At 40.7% G+C, this 16,509-nt stretch overlaps 2 protein-coding genes across 4 annotated transcripts in view; one reads left to right on the top strand and one right to left on the bottom strand.

Moving 5' to 3' along the window:
• Positions 1-2,120, top strand: part of ddx11 (DEAD/H (Asp-Glu-Ala-Asp/His) box helicase 11) — a 19,544-nt gene extending 17,424 nt beyond the window's left edge. The window contains exons 27-28 of one of the 2 annotated variants that reach the window (XM_012873739.3): positions 35-189; positions 1,586-2,120. In XM_012873739.3, the coding sequence (XP_012729193.2) occupies positions 35-189; positions 1,586-1,618 (188 nt within the window). In that variant the 3' untranslated portion in view covers positions 1,619-2,120. Of the gene's footprint in view, positions 1-4; positions 190-1,585 lie in introns of those variants that run through there. The other variant, XM_036150210.1, reaches the window with a different exon arrangement.
• Positions 1,681-16,509, bottom strand: wash1 (WAS protein family homolog 1). Of its 2 annotated transcripts, none has more exons than XM_036150216.1 (11): positions 16,359-16,509; positions 13,175-13,315; positions 11,176-11,287; positions 10,893-11,039; positions 7,910-8,046; positions 7,668-7,803; positions 5,533-5,728; positions 5,284-5,445; positions 4,978-5,136; positions 4,313-4,384; positions 1,681-2,294 (listed from the first exon to the last, which is right to left on the bottom strand). In XM_036150216.1, exons 1-11 carry the CDS (start codon positions 16,364-16,366, stop codon positions 2,152-2,154), a joined length of 1,413 nt encoding a protein of 470 aa, XP_036006109.1. In that variant the 5' UTR covers positions 16,367-16,509; the 3' UTR covers positions 1,681-2,151. The 2 variants fall into 2 exon arrangements, with proteins under 2 accessions (XP_036006109.1, XP_036006115.1); XM_036150222.1 differs by having other exon boundaries at positions 4,313-4,381.

Here is a 16,509-nt window from a genome sequence, read left to right as displayed (position 1 = left end):
AGTGGTTGACGCGCGTTCGTCGTTCTCTCCCTAGGAAGAGCCATCAGACACAGAGGCGACTACTCCTCCATCGTCCTCTGCGACAGGCGCTACGCTCGGCCCGCTACGCTCTCCAAGCTCCCTGCTTGGATCAAGGCTCGCACCAGCACACACTCCGGCTTCGGCCCCGCGTTCGCCGCCCTGCGGAAGGTGAGAAGCAGGTGTGCGAAATTCAGTTCCCCCCCCCGTGTCGGGAGCGCGCATTGCAGCCAGAGAGGCGGGTCTGACCGTTTTCACGGCACTTCAAATCGATTTCTCGGTAAAACAACTCGTATAATCATGTCAAGGTTGTAACATTCAGTTTAATCGGCAGCTTTTGTTTACAAAATTGTGAAATGAAAATAAATAAATGAGGTCTTCTTACGCTCTTTCGTGTTATTTTAAAACGCCAAGACAAGAGAATCGGTCTTTTTCCAACTTTTGTCACTTAAGCCTGTCAAATAAAAGTAAGCCGCCAAACAGAGTATTCCAACACGTAGTGTGTATTTAGGATTTTCCATCACTGAAATAAAGAGGATGGAAACTGGCTGATAGCAGGGCACAGAAATTAAGACTTCCCGAAAAGACGAGAGTGTAGACTTCCTGGTAAATTCCGTTGTAATGTAAAATACGGCAGATTACTGGATTAAGGAAATTTCTAGTGTACTACATGCTAATACACAACAATTTTTGAGAATCTGGAAACAGATGATCTTTGTTTCCCAAGGTTATGGAGGAGAGAATGGATATTTCAGCTGCCTGAGAGACCGCATTTATTCATTTTTATTTTACAATTTTGTAAACAAAAGCTGGTGTTGCGCCGATGCCATTTTTTTGGCCCCGATACCTGACTGTGCAGTATTGGCCGATACCGATACCATCTGTTTGAAATCGATGTGTGTGTATATATGAAGAACTGCATACTACTTAGGGTAGTAGAACTTTTTATTGCCTACCTGGAATGGTTGACAATAGTTGAATAAACGTTTGGCTCTCAGAGGCCAAAATAGTGCAACATTCGTGAAATTATAACATGTATAATAGTAGTGCAACAGTAAGACAGTAAAATTACATTAATAATTGTATAATCTCTTTTAAACCCTGAGTTTTGGCTCTCAAATGCCAAAATAGTGCAACTTTCATGAGCTTATATAACATGTATAATACTAGTCGGGTGAGAGAAGGCTGCATTCAAGTGACATACAAACATCAAAGTGGTATCAGTGCCCTATTTGTTTGTACTATCCGATACCAATACCACCATTTTAGTGCTGGATAAAAGCCCTGTCCGATAATGGTATCGGTGCAACACTAGTTACAACCTTGACATGATTATATAAGTTGTTTTACCGAGAAATCAATTAGAAGCGCTGTGAAAACGGTCAGACCCGCCTCTCTGGCTGCAATGTGTGCTCCTGACACAGGGGGGGGGGGCGTAACAGATTTTCACAGGGGAACTGAATTTCGCACAACACCGGCACAGTAACGCCTCCCCGCCGAAAAGCAATTTGCATTACGTCTGAAAGAAGAGGAGTTGATGACGTCATTTCTTTTTCTGCTTTCCCAGTTCTTCCAGGAGAAGAAGCAGAAGCAAGAGTAAATTCTTCCTCCAAAAGAGGATAAATCTCCGCCATCATCATCATCATCATTACTACCACACGCTTTTTTTGTGTTCTCATATCATCTTTATTTTACATGTTAAAAATTATTTTATGACATGTTCTGGGTTGTCAACGGGTTTTAGTCAGGATGTTAGTGGTTTTAAAAAGTGATTAAAAGCTATTTTCTATGTTAAATGTAACTGAAATAGTTGTCAGGCACAGCGCTGATGGAGAAATATCCGACTTCATAACAGAAATGTTAACATTTCATGAAATTCATTATGTAATTCTGCTTGCTAAATGCTTTTTATTTCTACAAGGTTCTGTACAAATTTGGGATTTATTAAACATTTCGTTTTATTTAAGTTTGTATTCATGTTATTTAATTTCTACTCCATTGTATTAAGTGGCATTATTTAGCCAGCCAGTTTTTTTCCCCACTCCTGGCTATTGACTTCTTTTGTATTATGTAAAGAAAATACAACTTCTGCAATACAAAAACGATCTCCGTTGTCGTTCATTGTCCGTCATGTTACGCTTCCCAGTCGTCATCGTCGGCTGCCGAGTGTGGGCCGGGAGGGGGTGGGATGACGTCTGACATCCTGGCGAACGCGCCTCCAGTACCGGCTGGAGCTTCTCCTGACTCGCCTCCTGCTGGGCCCTTCCCTGATATTCCTGGACAGAGAGAGAGAGAGGACAAAAGACATGAGCCCCAAGACGCAAAAGCTATTTCAAAGTTGTCCGTTGTGCTGCTAAAATATTTGAATCTCATAATGAAGAAGTTAAATGATATTTAGGAAATTTTAAGCCATGAATTAGGTTTACATTAGACCACAGCATAATATTTGGCATCAGAGCGGCTACAAATAACGTTCTTACCAGTGTTGTATAGTAACAAAGTAAAAATACTTCACTACTGTACTTAAGTATATTTTGGAGTACTTTAAACTTTTCTCGAGTATAAAATATTTTGATAACTTTTACTTTTACTTCACTATATTTTCAATGTTTGCTTTAGTTACTCGTTACAAAAAGAGTAACTAAACCATGTTCTTAGTATACACCCCCTGGTCTAAATCTTGCCTGCACTTGATTGTGTACAATTTTAAAGTATATAGCACTGACCTTATTTGAAGAAGGAAAACTGAAAGCTTACAAAAAGGTTGTATTTTCTATTTAAACTTGGTCTAAATTTCTCCTGCACTTGGTTCTTTATGTTATTTTAAGTGAATTTGACTTTCTAAGTTTACCAAAATCTAAAAAATGTCATTCAAACTGCATTTGCTTTGTTTTACTTTTTACTTATACTTTTTATTATATTACTTGAGTACATCTATTTTTACAGTAATTATCATACTTGAGTACAAGACATTTCAGATACTTTAAGACTTTTACTCAAGTAACATTTCAGTCAGTGACTTGGACTTTTACCAAAGTGATATTTTAGAGAGGTACTTATACTTTTACTTGACTCTGAGATTTCAGTACTTTATACAACACTGGTTCTTACTAGATTAAAAGAATGCTTTTTGTGGATGTAAAACATTTATGATATATTTATCATAGATAAAGTCTAAAACATTAATTTGGTTTTCAAACTGATATAATTTCAGTTTTGCAGCTTCTCAGGTGACAAGTGGTGTTCCTCAAGGAGGACTTTTGTTGTGTGCCTGTAGCGGCTAAAATCCTCTATTTTAGGCTACTGATTGTTATTGAAAGGTGTTGGTTTTACGTGCGCTCGATTAAGATTCGCAAGGCCGATCTTCAGTTTGACTTAATATAAAGTAATTTATTGTTAGCACAATGTCCATATTTTCAATATTTCCATTTAGATCCACAAACATTCCCCTTCAATCTAAACCAAGCTCAGTAGAAAAAACTGTTGCCTCTTCCCATTAACAACACCTGAACACAATCACGGTTGACCTTAAATAACCCCATCAGACACTCAGAACTCAAAATGAAATACGCCCCCTGGTGGCGATAAACACAGGAAAGGAAAAATGGCTCATACATGCCTGTTGGTATTTAATAATCCTGGGAAAGGCGTTTTTACAGGGAATGATCTCCAGGTGCTTTTCTTGTCAGACTGACCGTTCGAAGCGGCGGTGCACTAAAGTCAACCGGCCAAACTTACAATACTCACATGAGCGCCGATCGGTAAACAACTTGGGCTAAAGTCGACTAAGGAGCATCGTTACGTGGTCCGTGAGGCTGGATTTGGATTCACAAGCTTCCCATTACTCCTCCACTGGGCCACAGCCACCCTAAGCTTTACTTTTATTGCCAAATAATATAACTTTGTACATTTGGATAATATTTACAAATGACAATAATATGTAAAAGAAGAGTTTTGTTGCTAGCAAAAGATAAGTCCAGAACTTATTCTTCTAAAGACGTTTTTGATTACGGTGACATCGTTTCCATAAATCCACCTATATTATGTTTAAAAAAGTGCATGTGGTATACCATGGTATGTTACAGCAACGACTCACCATTGCAAACTTTATGAGTTGGTAGATCAGACATCGTATCGCTTAGAAGAAAAGCTTGTGTTTTAATTTTCATGGTTGATGTTTTATTGGGCCATTGCACTTTTATCTTGATCAGAACCTCTTGGCAGAATAAATATTGTTTCTCCATGGGACATTCCTGAGTAAATGAAGTGACTTGGTCTGATTGTGATTTCTCACCTTTCCTGCGCATGGCAAGTTTATTGAAGAGATCGGACATAAAGTCTCCGCCACTAGATGCCGCTCCAACTGCTGAAGAACAAAAAAAAAAAGCAGGAGATGAGTGAAAGTCAATGCAGTCGAGCATTTAAGCAAAAATACAATATATTTTTAGAAACTCATTAAAAAAAAAAAGTTAACTGGGACAAAATTAAGGTCACACACAGATAAGCCGAAAGTTATTCATAACCCTGGTAGCACTGGCTTTAAAATAATCCTTTAATTTGCAAACTGAAAGCAGTATTAACAACTTTGAGCGGTCCGGCCAGAGTCCTCCAACAGAGAATCTGTGGAGGGATCTACAGATTAGGGTGATGGCAAGGAGCGCTTCCAAACATTTCATTACTTCAATGTAAATACAGGCTTTTTCACAGGTAACTGAGCAGGGAATAAATCATTTTATCATGTCATTTTTTTGGTAAAATCAAAATGTATCAAATTTTCTATCAGAAAAAAACTCCTTGGTTGAATAAAAATACCTTCAAATCCAAATCTGCCGGGACAATGAACAATCCAGGGCTCAGCTGCCACGTTGAACCATGACAGTACAGGAGCGTCCTATCCCAGGGCTGCGTCTGGAAACCCTTAATAAATCACGCACACTTCCCCCCCCCTCAGTCCCTCACCTTGCTCTTGCTCTTTTTGTTTCTTCTTCTCCATTTTGCGTTCTTTAACGTTGCGTAACTTGGCTTTGCCGATGCCCCCGGCGTTGCGGATGGACTCCAGCAGGCTGGCGCGGCCGTCCGAGGGCTGCACCACCTCGCTCGGAGCGCCGGATACGGGGCCTGGGATCAGAGGCGGAGGTCAGGACAGGTGAGTTAGATTTAGAGAACAAACTGAGATTCTTCTCTTGCGGAAGACGTGGAGGGCTTCGGCACCTTAAAACGGCGGTCGGAAACTACTCGGCGTGAAGGGTTAAGGATGTGACGAACCTGAACTTGGTGTCGGAGCAGCCTCTGTGGTAGGAGGCGGCGGCGGAGGGGGAGAAGTGAGAGGAGCTCCTGCAGGTGTAACGGGAGGGAGGGCAGGCTCAGGGGGAGGGGGTGGGGGAGGAGGCGGGGGCGGTGGTGGGAGATTATTTTGGAGCTCAGGGCCTGAAACAAAAAACACAAAATGTGCCTGTTATCTTTGACGAATGATGCCAACAGAGAAACTAAAGACGGAGCTGAGCGGTTCTGCACCTGGGGCGACGCTCTCCTCAGTGAAGGAGGGCAGCTCCGGGATGTTGAGGGTGGGTCCCGACGGGGCGAACCCAGGTCCGAGATCGGCGCTGTACGACAGATCGTCTGCGATGCCTGGAAGGTCGGGCAGGTAGGACGGCACATCTATCTCCGGCACCTGACCCAGGTCTGGCACGTAGAAATAACTTTCTGCCGTCTGGTAGAGAGGACAGAATCGCTGAGATTAGGCAACCCTGCATACAAAGACGTCAAACTAACACCTGGGGAGGGATTTATGTCGCATTACAACCAGAAACCTCAAAGCTTTCTGCTGAGGTTTCCGTCAATGATTAAAACAAAGTTGTGCATAATTGTGAGTTCAGTCCCGCTGAATACAGACTTTGAAGAATCATCTTTCCCTGTGATTACTGCTGCATGTATTTGAGTTACACCTTAGAATGTTGCATCAGCAGATGGACATCATCTGCCCATTTCTCTTAATAAAAGAGCTCCGGCTCCATCAGACCGAATGGGGGCCGCAGGTCTCGCCTCGTATTCCCCATCTGGTCTTTTAACTGAGCACTTCTGACACAGAAATGTGCCGTGATCTAAACCCTTCTGCTGTAGCTCCAGCTGCACATTTACAGTTTGCTGTCCTGTGGGAAGGCTGACCTCGGCCCCACTCTTAAGCCTTTTACGGTCTCTGGCAGGTTTTCTTCCGAGACCGCCCTGTAATTAGCTGCATTCAACTTCCCACCGGCTCTGACCGGCCTCTCTGTATCTGCTGGATCAGGTATGTGGATTGTAAGTTTTCCACCTTATGCAAAGCTTTGCACGGAGAACAGAAAGTTTGACTTTAGACCAGGGGTGTCAAACTCATTTTGGTTTACGGGCCGCATACAGCTTAATCTGATCTCAAGAGGGCCACACGAGTTAACTCATTGCAAGATTAAATAGAACTAATAAAGGTGGACTTGTTGATTTTTATATTAAGCTAATTTCACTTTTACACAATATATTATGAATAACCTCAGCGTTTTTAAGAAAAGTATGTGCAATTTCAACAATACTTTTACTCAGTTAAACATTTACTTGTGCATTATGCATAAGAACTGATCACAGGGATTATACAATGTTAAAAAACATTTATTCACATTTTTTGGAACTTAAAAACACTGTCCTGCATGATAAAATACATCAAACAGATAAAAATTAAGAAATGATTTGAATTTTTCCACACCTGAAGCTTAATCTGCTAATTAAAACACAGCGCCCCTCGTGGACAATATAGGAACTGCATATTTTCAATTAAACAAAGTACATGTTTTTTTTCAATAATTGTTTTATCATTCTCTTCCTTTTATCTTGTCCACTTGTGAAAGTCAAATCTGATTAGCTCTTTGTGGCATCTTATTGCCACATTGTCAGACAGGACAATGGAAAAAAAAAACTTTTTTTTTTTTTTTTTTTTTTTTTTTATAATGATAATGCATTTAGCCACAGGGCCGGACTAAATTGTTCGGCGGGCCGAAAACACCCCTGCTTTAGACCAATTTGATCAGGTTCCCTTTGTGCTGCGTACCCCCCACGTCGCTTGTGCCAAAATGCAAATGGGAACTCTTTTCCAACATAGATTTTTTAAGTTTTATTGAACCGTTAAATCCCAACTTGTTGATTGCTGGATTGACAGCTGCCCTGCACTGCAAGAACGGAACTAAAAGTGAGTAAAATGTCGTTGAATTTAGTGTGTTTTTCTTTGATTTGAGTGGGTAAATAAGATTATTTGCCAGTGAAATAAGATTGTGGCACTTACAATAGGAACAATTCATCTCCATCATCTTATTTCAAGTGCAGGATATCTAATTATCTTATTTTAGGGGTAAAAATACTCATTCCATTAGCAAATAATCTTATTTTGCTGCCCAAATCAAAGAAAAATATACACTCATTTCAAGACAACTTTACTTACTTTTAGTTCCCTTTTTGCAGTGTGTGGACAGATTCTCCCACCCGAGCTGTGGATGTCTGCAGCTTTCTCAGAGTAACACTGGCCCAGAACAACCTTAAGAGGCCTTTTTCCAGTACAACTGTATTCATATTGAGATTACATCGCACATAACTGGCCTTCATCTATAAAATAAGTAATCACCATATACCTGTCTCTCCAGCTGCTCCCTCGTCGTGATGGACAGAGGGGCATCAAACGGTTTCTGCTCCTTTTCTGTCTCCAGGGTGTGGTGCGTTTTGGTCACTGCTCCGGCCAGAGGGTCCAGGAACACATACTTTTTATACCTTTGAGGAAGAAAAACACAGAGAAGCGGGAAAAAAAAAAAAAAAGAGTTAAATCTGCACGGCTGTTGCAGCGGGAAGCATCCGAGGCCGGTCCGCGGTCACTCACAGGTTCTCCGTGGTGTTAAAGAGCAACAGGGAGCTGACGGACGAGATGTTTCGCGGCAGGCTGCCCAATCCTTCTTCCGTCTCGTCCTCAGACTTCTTCTTGTTGCTCACGCACACCGGGAAATACGTTAACTTCTCCTGGAGGGGGACAGACGGATACAAAGTGTGTGCGTACGGGCGAAGAATCTGTAAATCTTGCTTTTTTTGGAGAACGTTAAATAAAGCATCTCTGCACCGGGAACAACTGCCGGCGTTTTTCTTTCAGTCTGACAAACACACAGATATCGCTCACACCAACAAAAATCCACACTCCTGCGAGAGCGAGCGCACAGAGCAGAAAATATGCACTTTTTTTTTTTTTTCCCCCTTTTTGCAAAGGTTGCTGAGATGGTTGCAGGAAAAAACTGGTGCGGCTCGCTATAAATTATTCAGGAGCTTTCTACAGAGCGGAGAGCGCGCAGACACGCGGGCTCTCATGCATTTACAGTGGATCTTTCCCCGTCGACACGCACACGGCCTCTGATGTACAGCGCGTGACAAATTTAAACGCCGCGGTATGCGGAATGAGCTGCGTCAGAGGCCCTGGCGAGGAAAGAATGATACCTGTGATCAGCCTTTAGATGGGGATGTCAAATAGAAGACATTTCAGGTGTTTCTCTCCTCACCCCCCCCCAAAACCTTCTGATCAGACGTCACTTATAACATGCAGAAATGACACATGCATAAATACGGAAAATTTGCATTAGAGGAGGAAGGAATGATACCAGAATGAAGTCAAACACATTTGGGGAAATATGCAGGTTAAATTTAAACACCCAAAGAAATTAGTGAGCAATATTTCTAATTTCTTTATGTTTTCTTAGACAGCAGGGAAATAAGGAAGACATAATAAATATGGATCTATAGACATTAACAATCCTGTATTTGTGGCTGTTGGTGTTTTCTTGTCTGTTTTAAGGAAAAGGTGTGGTGTTCCTTCTGCACAATACTAAAGGCATGGAAATGTTATTCTGAAGGGAAAGAAATAACAGAATATTTAATTTTCATCAAACACAGAATTTGTTTAATTCATCAAACGGGGGGATTAAAATGAGGCAGAAGGAGGGTTAGAAGGGTCGGCTTATCGAAACAAGCATTTGCAGATCGGCGTGACCGTATTTTAACTGGTGTCACACAAAACAACATCAACCAAAGTGGCAGAAATCTAGATACGCTTCTCTTAACGATCAACGTGTGGCTCGTGTCTGTTGTCGTTTCTGCCCAAACATCGGCAGCAGATTTGCTGAAGGACTCAGAGAAGATTCCAGCTCGTTGATTCGATCTAACTTGGCAGCAGTGAAGCTGCTTCCAGGGTCAGCATACTGCCTCTCCCCAGATGTTGCCAGACTTCTCACTCCGGATGTTCTGAACTCCAGATGTGTGCCTGTCGTACCAGCGGCTTCGTTCTTCTGGTCATTGCGCCGCTTGCGGAGCGCCCCTTTAGCCGACCCAGGTAGGAGCTGCATCTTTCCTGGTTGGCCACAGTGGGTGTGGGTGAGCAGCATAAACGATCTGAGGGAACAACATGGTGCTTCCCCTACACACCATCAGAAGAGCTGAGACATCAGTGCACAGAGGGCTGAAAAGCCTCAGGACTGTGAATCAAATCTGCGTTTGTTTTGTAGTTATGAGCTTTCTGCACGCTCTGGCCCATTTCACTGGGTTTTGACAGTATCTGGGCCGACGGTAAAACATTCCCCAATCTCACATTTTTTGAATCCTGATTAGGAGTCAGAGACGTTTTGCCCTGCAGCCTGCATAACTACGAGAAGGTGGGATGCTCTTCTGTCTCCATGAGGCCAGAACAGAACTGTCAGGATTAAATCTGCAAACATAACGGCATTTATACCCCTCATTCCCGGTTTATAAGGATATTTTGTGGTAAACTCCAGGTCTTAATTGGTCACATGCTCCAAACGACCATTTCCGGCAGTAAGATGTTAATAATACTGTATATTTCTGCACTGTATAAAGTCGATATGTTAAAGACAGAAAGAAATGGGCGAGCGGTGCTCCAGATTACACTATGAAACAGCCGAGGTGAAGACATCAACACAAGCACAGCTCTTGTGGCTCAGGAAGAGTCCCTACAGATTTTTCATTAGAACGATGTTATGCTTAAATTTCTTTATTTTTTCTGGCATTTTACAGCATTTTGGGCATTTACTTGGTTGGGTTGGTTTTCAATTTGGCAAAGTGGGCTTTTTTTGGTATTTGGACATATTAAGTGATTTATTTTTGTCACACCTTACACTGGATTATTCTACACAGTAAAAGGGGAACTAAAAGTAAGTACAATTTTCTTGAAATGAAAAATGTGTGTATTTTTCCTTGATTTGAGCATGTAAATAAGAGGATCTGCTAATAGAATAAGATTTTTGCACTTAAAATTGGAACAACTCATCTCCATCATCTTATTTCAAGTGCAGGATATCGAATTAGCTCATTTTAGGCGTGAAAATGCTCGTCCCATTGGCAAATAGTCTTATTTACCTGCTCAAATAAAGGGAATTTATTTACACTACTTTCAAGAAAGAATTACTTACTTTTAGTTCCCTTTTTGCACAAAATACAAATTCTTTAAAGCACATTTCTGTGCTTCATTTTATAAACGGTTTGGTTTGGATATGAACTAGCAATGCAGTTAAAAACATTAACCTAAGAGGGTCTCCAGGCTATAAAAAGCAGTATAATGGCCTTCTTTTTTGATGATTATGAATGTCAGAAACTCAAAAAACAAAACTATCAATAAACAAAGCTTCAGTTTCAAGGGAAATCTCATCTGCATCCAAAAGATATAAATAAAGAGCCTTTATTTTCGTAAAAGTCTGACTTATATTTTAAATACTTGAATAAATATTATAACACTTAAAATTGAAGACATTTTTTCCAATTTATTTCAATTATTTAGGGGATGTTTCATAAGTGATTTTTTTCCCCCTCACCTGCCAGACCTTCTCATCAAAAGGTCGAAGTTTATTCTGTATCTTGCGGCGAGGACGGGTTTGAGAGGAAGGGTCTGTGGCCCCGGTAAAGATGGACGAGTAGTCCTGAAGCCGGTCGGGAGCCGGGTACTTGGCACTGGAGAAAACCTTCACACACACACACACACACACACACACACACACACACACACACACACACACACACACAAGGTTTTTATCTTTGTGTTTTCCCACATTAATCTGGGTATAAAACTTGTAATGTTGCCTTTAAGCGCCGTGTTACCTTTGTAGCCTTCTTACTTCCTTTAATCTTGTCGACGCGGGCCTGAGCTAGTCTGATCCGGTCAGAGACGCTCTGCAGCTGCCGCCGGTTTTTCTCTACGCTTTCCGAGACCCTGGAAGCACCATTAACACAAATATGGCGATATGCACATTAAAGCAACAGAGAAATGTCGTGTAAAAGGTTAGGGTTACTTCAGGCGACCATTCTTAGAACGGTTCTGGTAGCCGAATATTTTTGCACATTTTCTGTTTCACACTTTGCAGAGTTAGACGCCGTCTGCGCTAACACCGATATTATCTCAAAGGAACATTTTCTGCTCCATTTGCACGTCTCGTCCATATTCAACCTAGAGACGCACCAATCATGTGGTCAGATTTCAAAATTGGCCAATTTTCCCTTGATCAGCTCCAACTGGTGATCGGTTGGTCAAATACTGAAAAAAATAAGATGTCTTCCTAATACTTAAAGGCATCAAAAGTAAGAGCACCCCTTAGTTTCATGCTATAAATGTATCAATCAACTCTATTTTAAGTAAAAAAAAGAAAGAAAAAAAAAGGTTAGAGATATTTATGCTTGATGCATAAATTGGGTTAACTTCGTAATCCTTTCCTTTCCTGTTCAATTAAAAACTATAATCTCTGTCACAAGAACAACACGTTTTCTCTTTTCTGTGTGATCATCCTTAAAATTGTAATTAACCCAAACCGGATTGGCAGGTCTAACTTCAAACAAAACCAAAAATCGGTATTGGACGGGAAGTAGCCTGGCTGTAGCTATTGGTGCCCATCTGTCTCACTTTGGCTGTTGAAATTTCAGAGCCTGTGCGGACTCAAATATTTTATAAAGAAAACAGAAATATCCACAAAACATACATAGAGTAAGGACTTTTTTCTTGTTAGGACAATTTAGTCATTATCCTGGTAATGTCTGTGCTATTTTAACACCTAAATTTGAAATATTTACTGTAATTTCTAATTGCATGTTTGCACAGAGTTACTGCCTTACGCCTCTGTCCGAAAGAAAACCAAAATCCCAAAACCCAATCCAAAATCCCTTCAGGTTGGTTCTTGGTATTTAGAAAAAAAGCAAAGCTACTCAAACTTTAAACCCGAAGCGGAATGTGAATCCACATCCAGGCAGCATGACTGGATTCATATTCAAAGTGACGATCATTTTAACAAAACACGATTTTTCTTTGAGAAGACGGAACGCGGAAGAACATCTGGAGACCCAAATGTGTTCCCATACTTAGACAGACCTGGTGTTTGTCAAACAAAAATAAATTCAGTACTATCCCATAACTTTCAAGATGGTGTAAGAACGCAAGCAGTGGTAATACAATGATAATAATAATAATAATATCATCATCAAACTGCCATTGGTCGGGTTTTAACAGATGCTCCAGTTTCAAGACTGTTCCGTGCTATTAATGTCTGTTTGCACATAATTACATGAGAAACCTTTAGTTGCAGTATGCCAAACAGCACCGTCTGGTATAAACCATATGCTGCCTAATAACTGTAATCTGGTAAAAATGACAACTTGATGCATTGCAGCTTACTCTCAGCAGATGCTGTGATGTTCGTATCAGTCCATTCAGAGCGCTGATTAACCTTTCTGAGAGCCGTTTTTGTTTTTTTTTTTCGCTTAAAATGTTTCCACCGTATATCTTCAATATTTTTTTACTACTTTAAATAAATTCTCCCTCTAAAAATCTAGTAAACGAAAACAAAAAAAAACCTGCCCTCAGAAGCTAACCTCAGGTGTCCCCCTTCCCACCGTCCTCCCAATTCAACTGTTGTCCCTCATTTTTACTGCATTCATCAAAACAAACAATAAAAAAATGCTTCGTGTTGAAAGTGACATTAAAAGAGAAGGACTAATTATTACGTAATCGAGGAAGAAGTGTCTGAAAACATATCTGGAAAAAAAACTATGACACTGTAGACATGTACTGCAGAAATGGCAGCTATATTTGTTGTGTGTGTGTTCTGCTTGCCTTCTGAAAATGTCTGTAGAAATAACCTCCAAGTACAGCAGTGCATCTGCGATCTGAAGAACGGCCTCCTCCCGCCTCAGCTCCGGCTGAATGAGAGGCACCGAGTACACCTGGCCCTCCAGGCAGTGCCTCTGTGTCATCCTACAAAACAGCAGCACACAGCGAGACTCGGTCACTTCCAAGGAAAATCAAACCGCGCATTGTTACTGTTACTGATTCCCATTTTAAGAGCTATTAAACTAGACAGATTTGTTAGGGGCAAAACAACCAAACTGCTTCAACAAGAGGAGTGTCAATCAAAGCAGTAGAAAGAGATTATAAAACTGCTTCAGGGCTGCGGAATCGACGAATCGTTGTTCTGTTAGCTGAGTGTAAAACCCGTAGCAGCTAAAAACATAAATAAATAAAAAAAAAAAAACGGCATGAAAAAGTCGCAAAAAATAAATAAATAAATAAATATATCCAAGCAACACTGGCAGTCGAAGCCGGTGAATGAACTAGGGCTGGACGATATATTTTAAAAAAGCATATTGATAAAATAGAAATCATATTCCTCGATATTGATAATTATCAACAAGTCCAAAACATATATTTTAAGTGCAGCCCTGGCCATTTTACTCTGTTGCTTAGCGACCTATTTTTAGATACAGAAAACACAAACATTGAATTCAAACTCAACCCTTTGTGTAACCAACTTTTTTACCAAAACTTCAGGTTTGTAAAAAAGAAAAAAAAAAACAACATGTGCTCTCTGAACCCTTTGAAGGGGGCGGAGCTTGGTGATGCAGCGTGCCTGGGACTGCGATTGGTTGGGAGGATGTAATGACTGTAATATTAACCTACATGGCTAGAATGCAAAAGTAAGGAAAACTGTTATCCTGTTGAACTTTTTATTGACCCTTGTTTTTTCTATTATCGATACATCTATCGATCAATATATATTGTTATTGAATTATCGTCAAGCCCTAGAATGAACTGTAAGAAACTAGCCAATGGAGGGAGGATTCACATAAATAAAAAAAATACACAAATACACATATATTGTGTATATATACACAAACCAACATTAAGAAAAGACAATAAAAGACCCAGAGAAGCAGACTTGGAGGAAAAAAAAAACATGTCATTGTGCAGCCTGAAGAAAAAAGCTAATATCCAGAGTCATCGATGAGATGGGAACGCACAGCAGCTACTCTCTTTACAGCAAATGCACAGCCCAGCATGCCCCTCAAAGCAGGTTTGATCATACTGAACGGCCCCCGGTAGGAAGAAAATATGTCCATATTTCCCTTTTGTGTTATCTATTTGGTTATTAATATACTAATCTTGCATTGATAACACTGAATCACTCATTATTCTTCCACTAATCTGTTGGGTGACAATGTCTTATGTGGACCATGGTTCTGTGTATGATGCAATCTGACCTTCATCGAGATACACATCCGTTAGTTCATTCCCTAATTTGCTGACCCTTCGTGTCTGTTTGATAAACCCATGAAGCGCGACATTAAGAAAACATGACTTTGCAGTTTTACTGTTGATTACTGTGGCGGTGATATCGATTGGGATTAACACAGATTTTTTCAACCACTCTCTTTCTTTTCCCTCCTCGGTATGTTTCATCCCCTCTCCCTGAGATTTATGATGTCAGCCAGGAGGATCAGATGCGGGGGCTTTAAAGGCAAGTGGCCAGATACGGTATGGCGACGCAGAGTTTTCAAAGCACAGGGCCTGAAATATTACAGGCAATGAAACACCGCATGCAGCTGTTGCTTTACGACTGCGATATTGCACCCGCGGATCCTGCGAATCGGGATGCCGAGTGCAGCTTGAAATATTGTGGAGCCAGGATATACGGAGCACACTTTTGTGTGGATTATATCTGGTATGATGAGACTTTTTTTTTAGCTGTTTTTACAGGAATGCATCATTGCAGAGAGTGGGTGAGGGAGAGAGAGAAAAGCCTCCTTTTAAAGGTCTGCAATCACACTTTTCCATCATGCAAAATTGACGTTATTGCAACAGAAAGCTGGAGCCTGTTTTTTTTTTTTCATTACTGAATTTTGTCCTGCTGATTGCAAGTGTTTCTGCTAAGTAATATTTACATTGTCTCTCAACTTCGGTTCAGGATTTTGTTTTCATTGTTTTAACTAGTAAGAGAAATCACATTGTAATCCTTTTCTTTAAGTTTGCTGAGTTGTTTTTTTGTACAGACATAATCAAAAGGTCCTTAATGTACAGTGCTTTCTTTGTATACGTATTTATAACCCTTGAAATTTTTGTCACATTACCGTGTCAAACTGCATTGTACCTTATTTGGATCCAAAGTGACAGGGATTTTATGCCATTGCTTTTTCCCCCATTTGTTTGTTTTCCAGAAGGGACTGGGGAAACGGATCAGAACAGGACAGCGGTGCAGCCCGAAGTCCAATGGGATGTTTTTTTGATAAAAAGCATACCCTTGTGTGAGAATACCCCAACAAAAGTCCAGACCTACAACCAACAGAGTCTCTGTGGCAAGACCTAACAAAATTAGATTCTGGCACCTTCTCTTCATGCAGTCTGGCTGAGCTCCAGTTTTATGTAAAAATGTATGGGAGACACAAATAAATCTATATAGTACTGATTTATATTGGTTAATTACATACAATCCTAATAAGGTTTCCAGTTAAAACGTGAATAAAAACGTGAGGAAGGCACCTGGATTCTGTGTTTTCTTCAATGAAAACACATGAACGAGTTATCTGAATCCATATAGATTGTAATTAGATGTAATTTGACCACCAAAACAACACCGGGCACTTTTAGGTCAAGAGGAATAAATGAAGTCCCACTGTAACGTGGTGAGGATCTTTAGCTGTCAGTCGGTCACTGGACTTTCTGCTCACTGGTTGCATCCAGCTGATTTTTCTGCTGACTCTCACATGACATCTACAACAAAGAGGTACCCAAAGCCGATTCGGTGCCGCTACATTCCACGTCTGTCTTGTAATTTACTATTTCAGTCGCCCAACAAGAGTCCATCAACAGTGTTTCGTAGCAAATGACCCCAGAGTGTTGGCAACTGTTGACACAGTTACCAACTGAATAAAGATAACCGTTGTTTTGCCAAAGCAACAGGAGCCATGAGCAACACCGTGGCCGTTTAATGGCGTCAATTCTGTCCTGTAAATAACTTTCTTACCTGACCATGTGTTGCCTGAACGGTGACCAAAGAGAGATTTAATAATTAGCTATAATAATTAGCTTCAGGTTTCGTTTATTCTTGCGCAGCTTCTTGTTTAGCAAGACGTATTTTCTGGACTTCCGTAACATCGTATCACATGACCACGTCA

This window comes from Fundulus heteroclitus, chromosome 2 (assembly GCF_011125445.2).
Source record: "Fundulus heteroclitus isolate FHET01 chromosome 2, MU-UCD_Fhet_4.1, whole genome shotgun sequence".
NCBI lineage: Eukaryota > Metazoa > Chordata > Actinopteri > Cyprinodontiformes > Fundulidae > Fundulus > Fundulus heteroclitus.
This window is presented reverse-complemented; position numbering and strand designations above follow the sequence as displayed.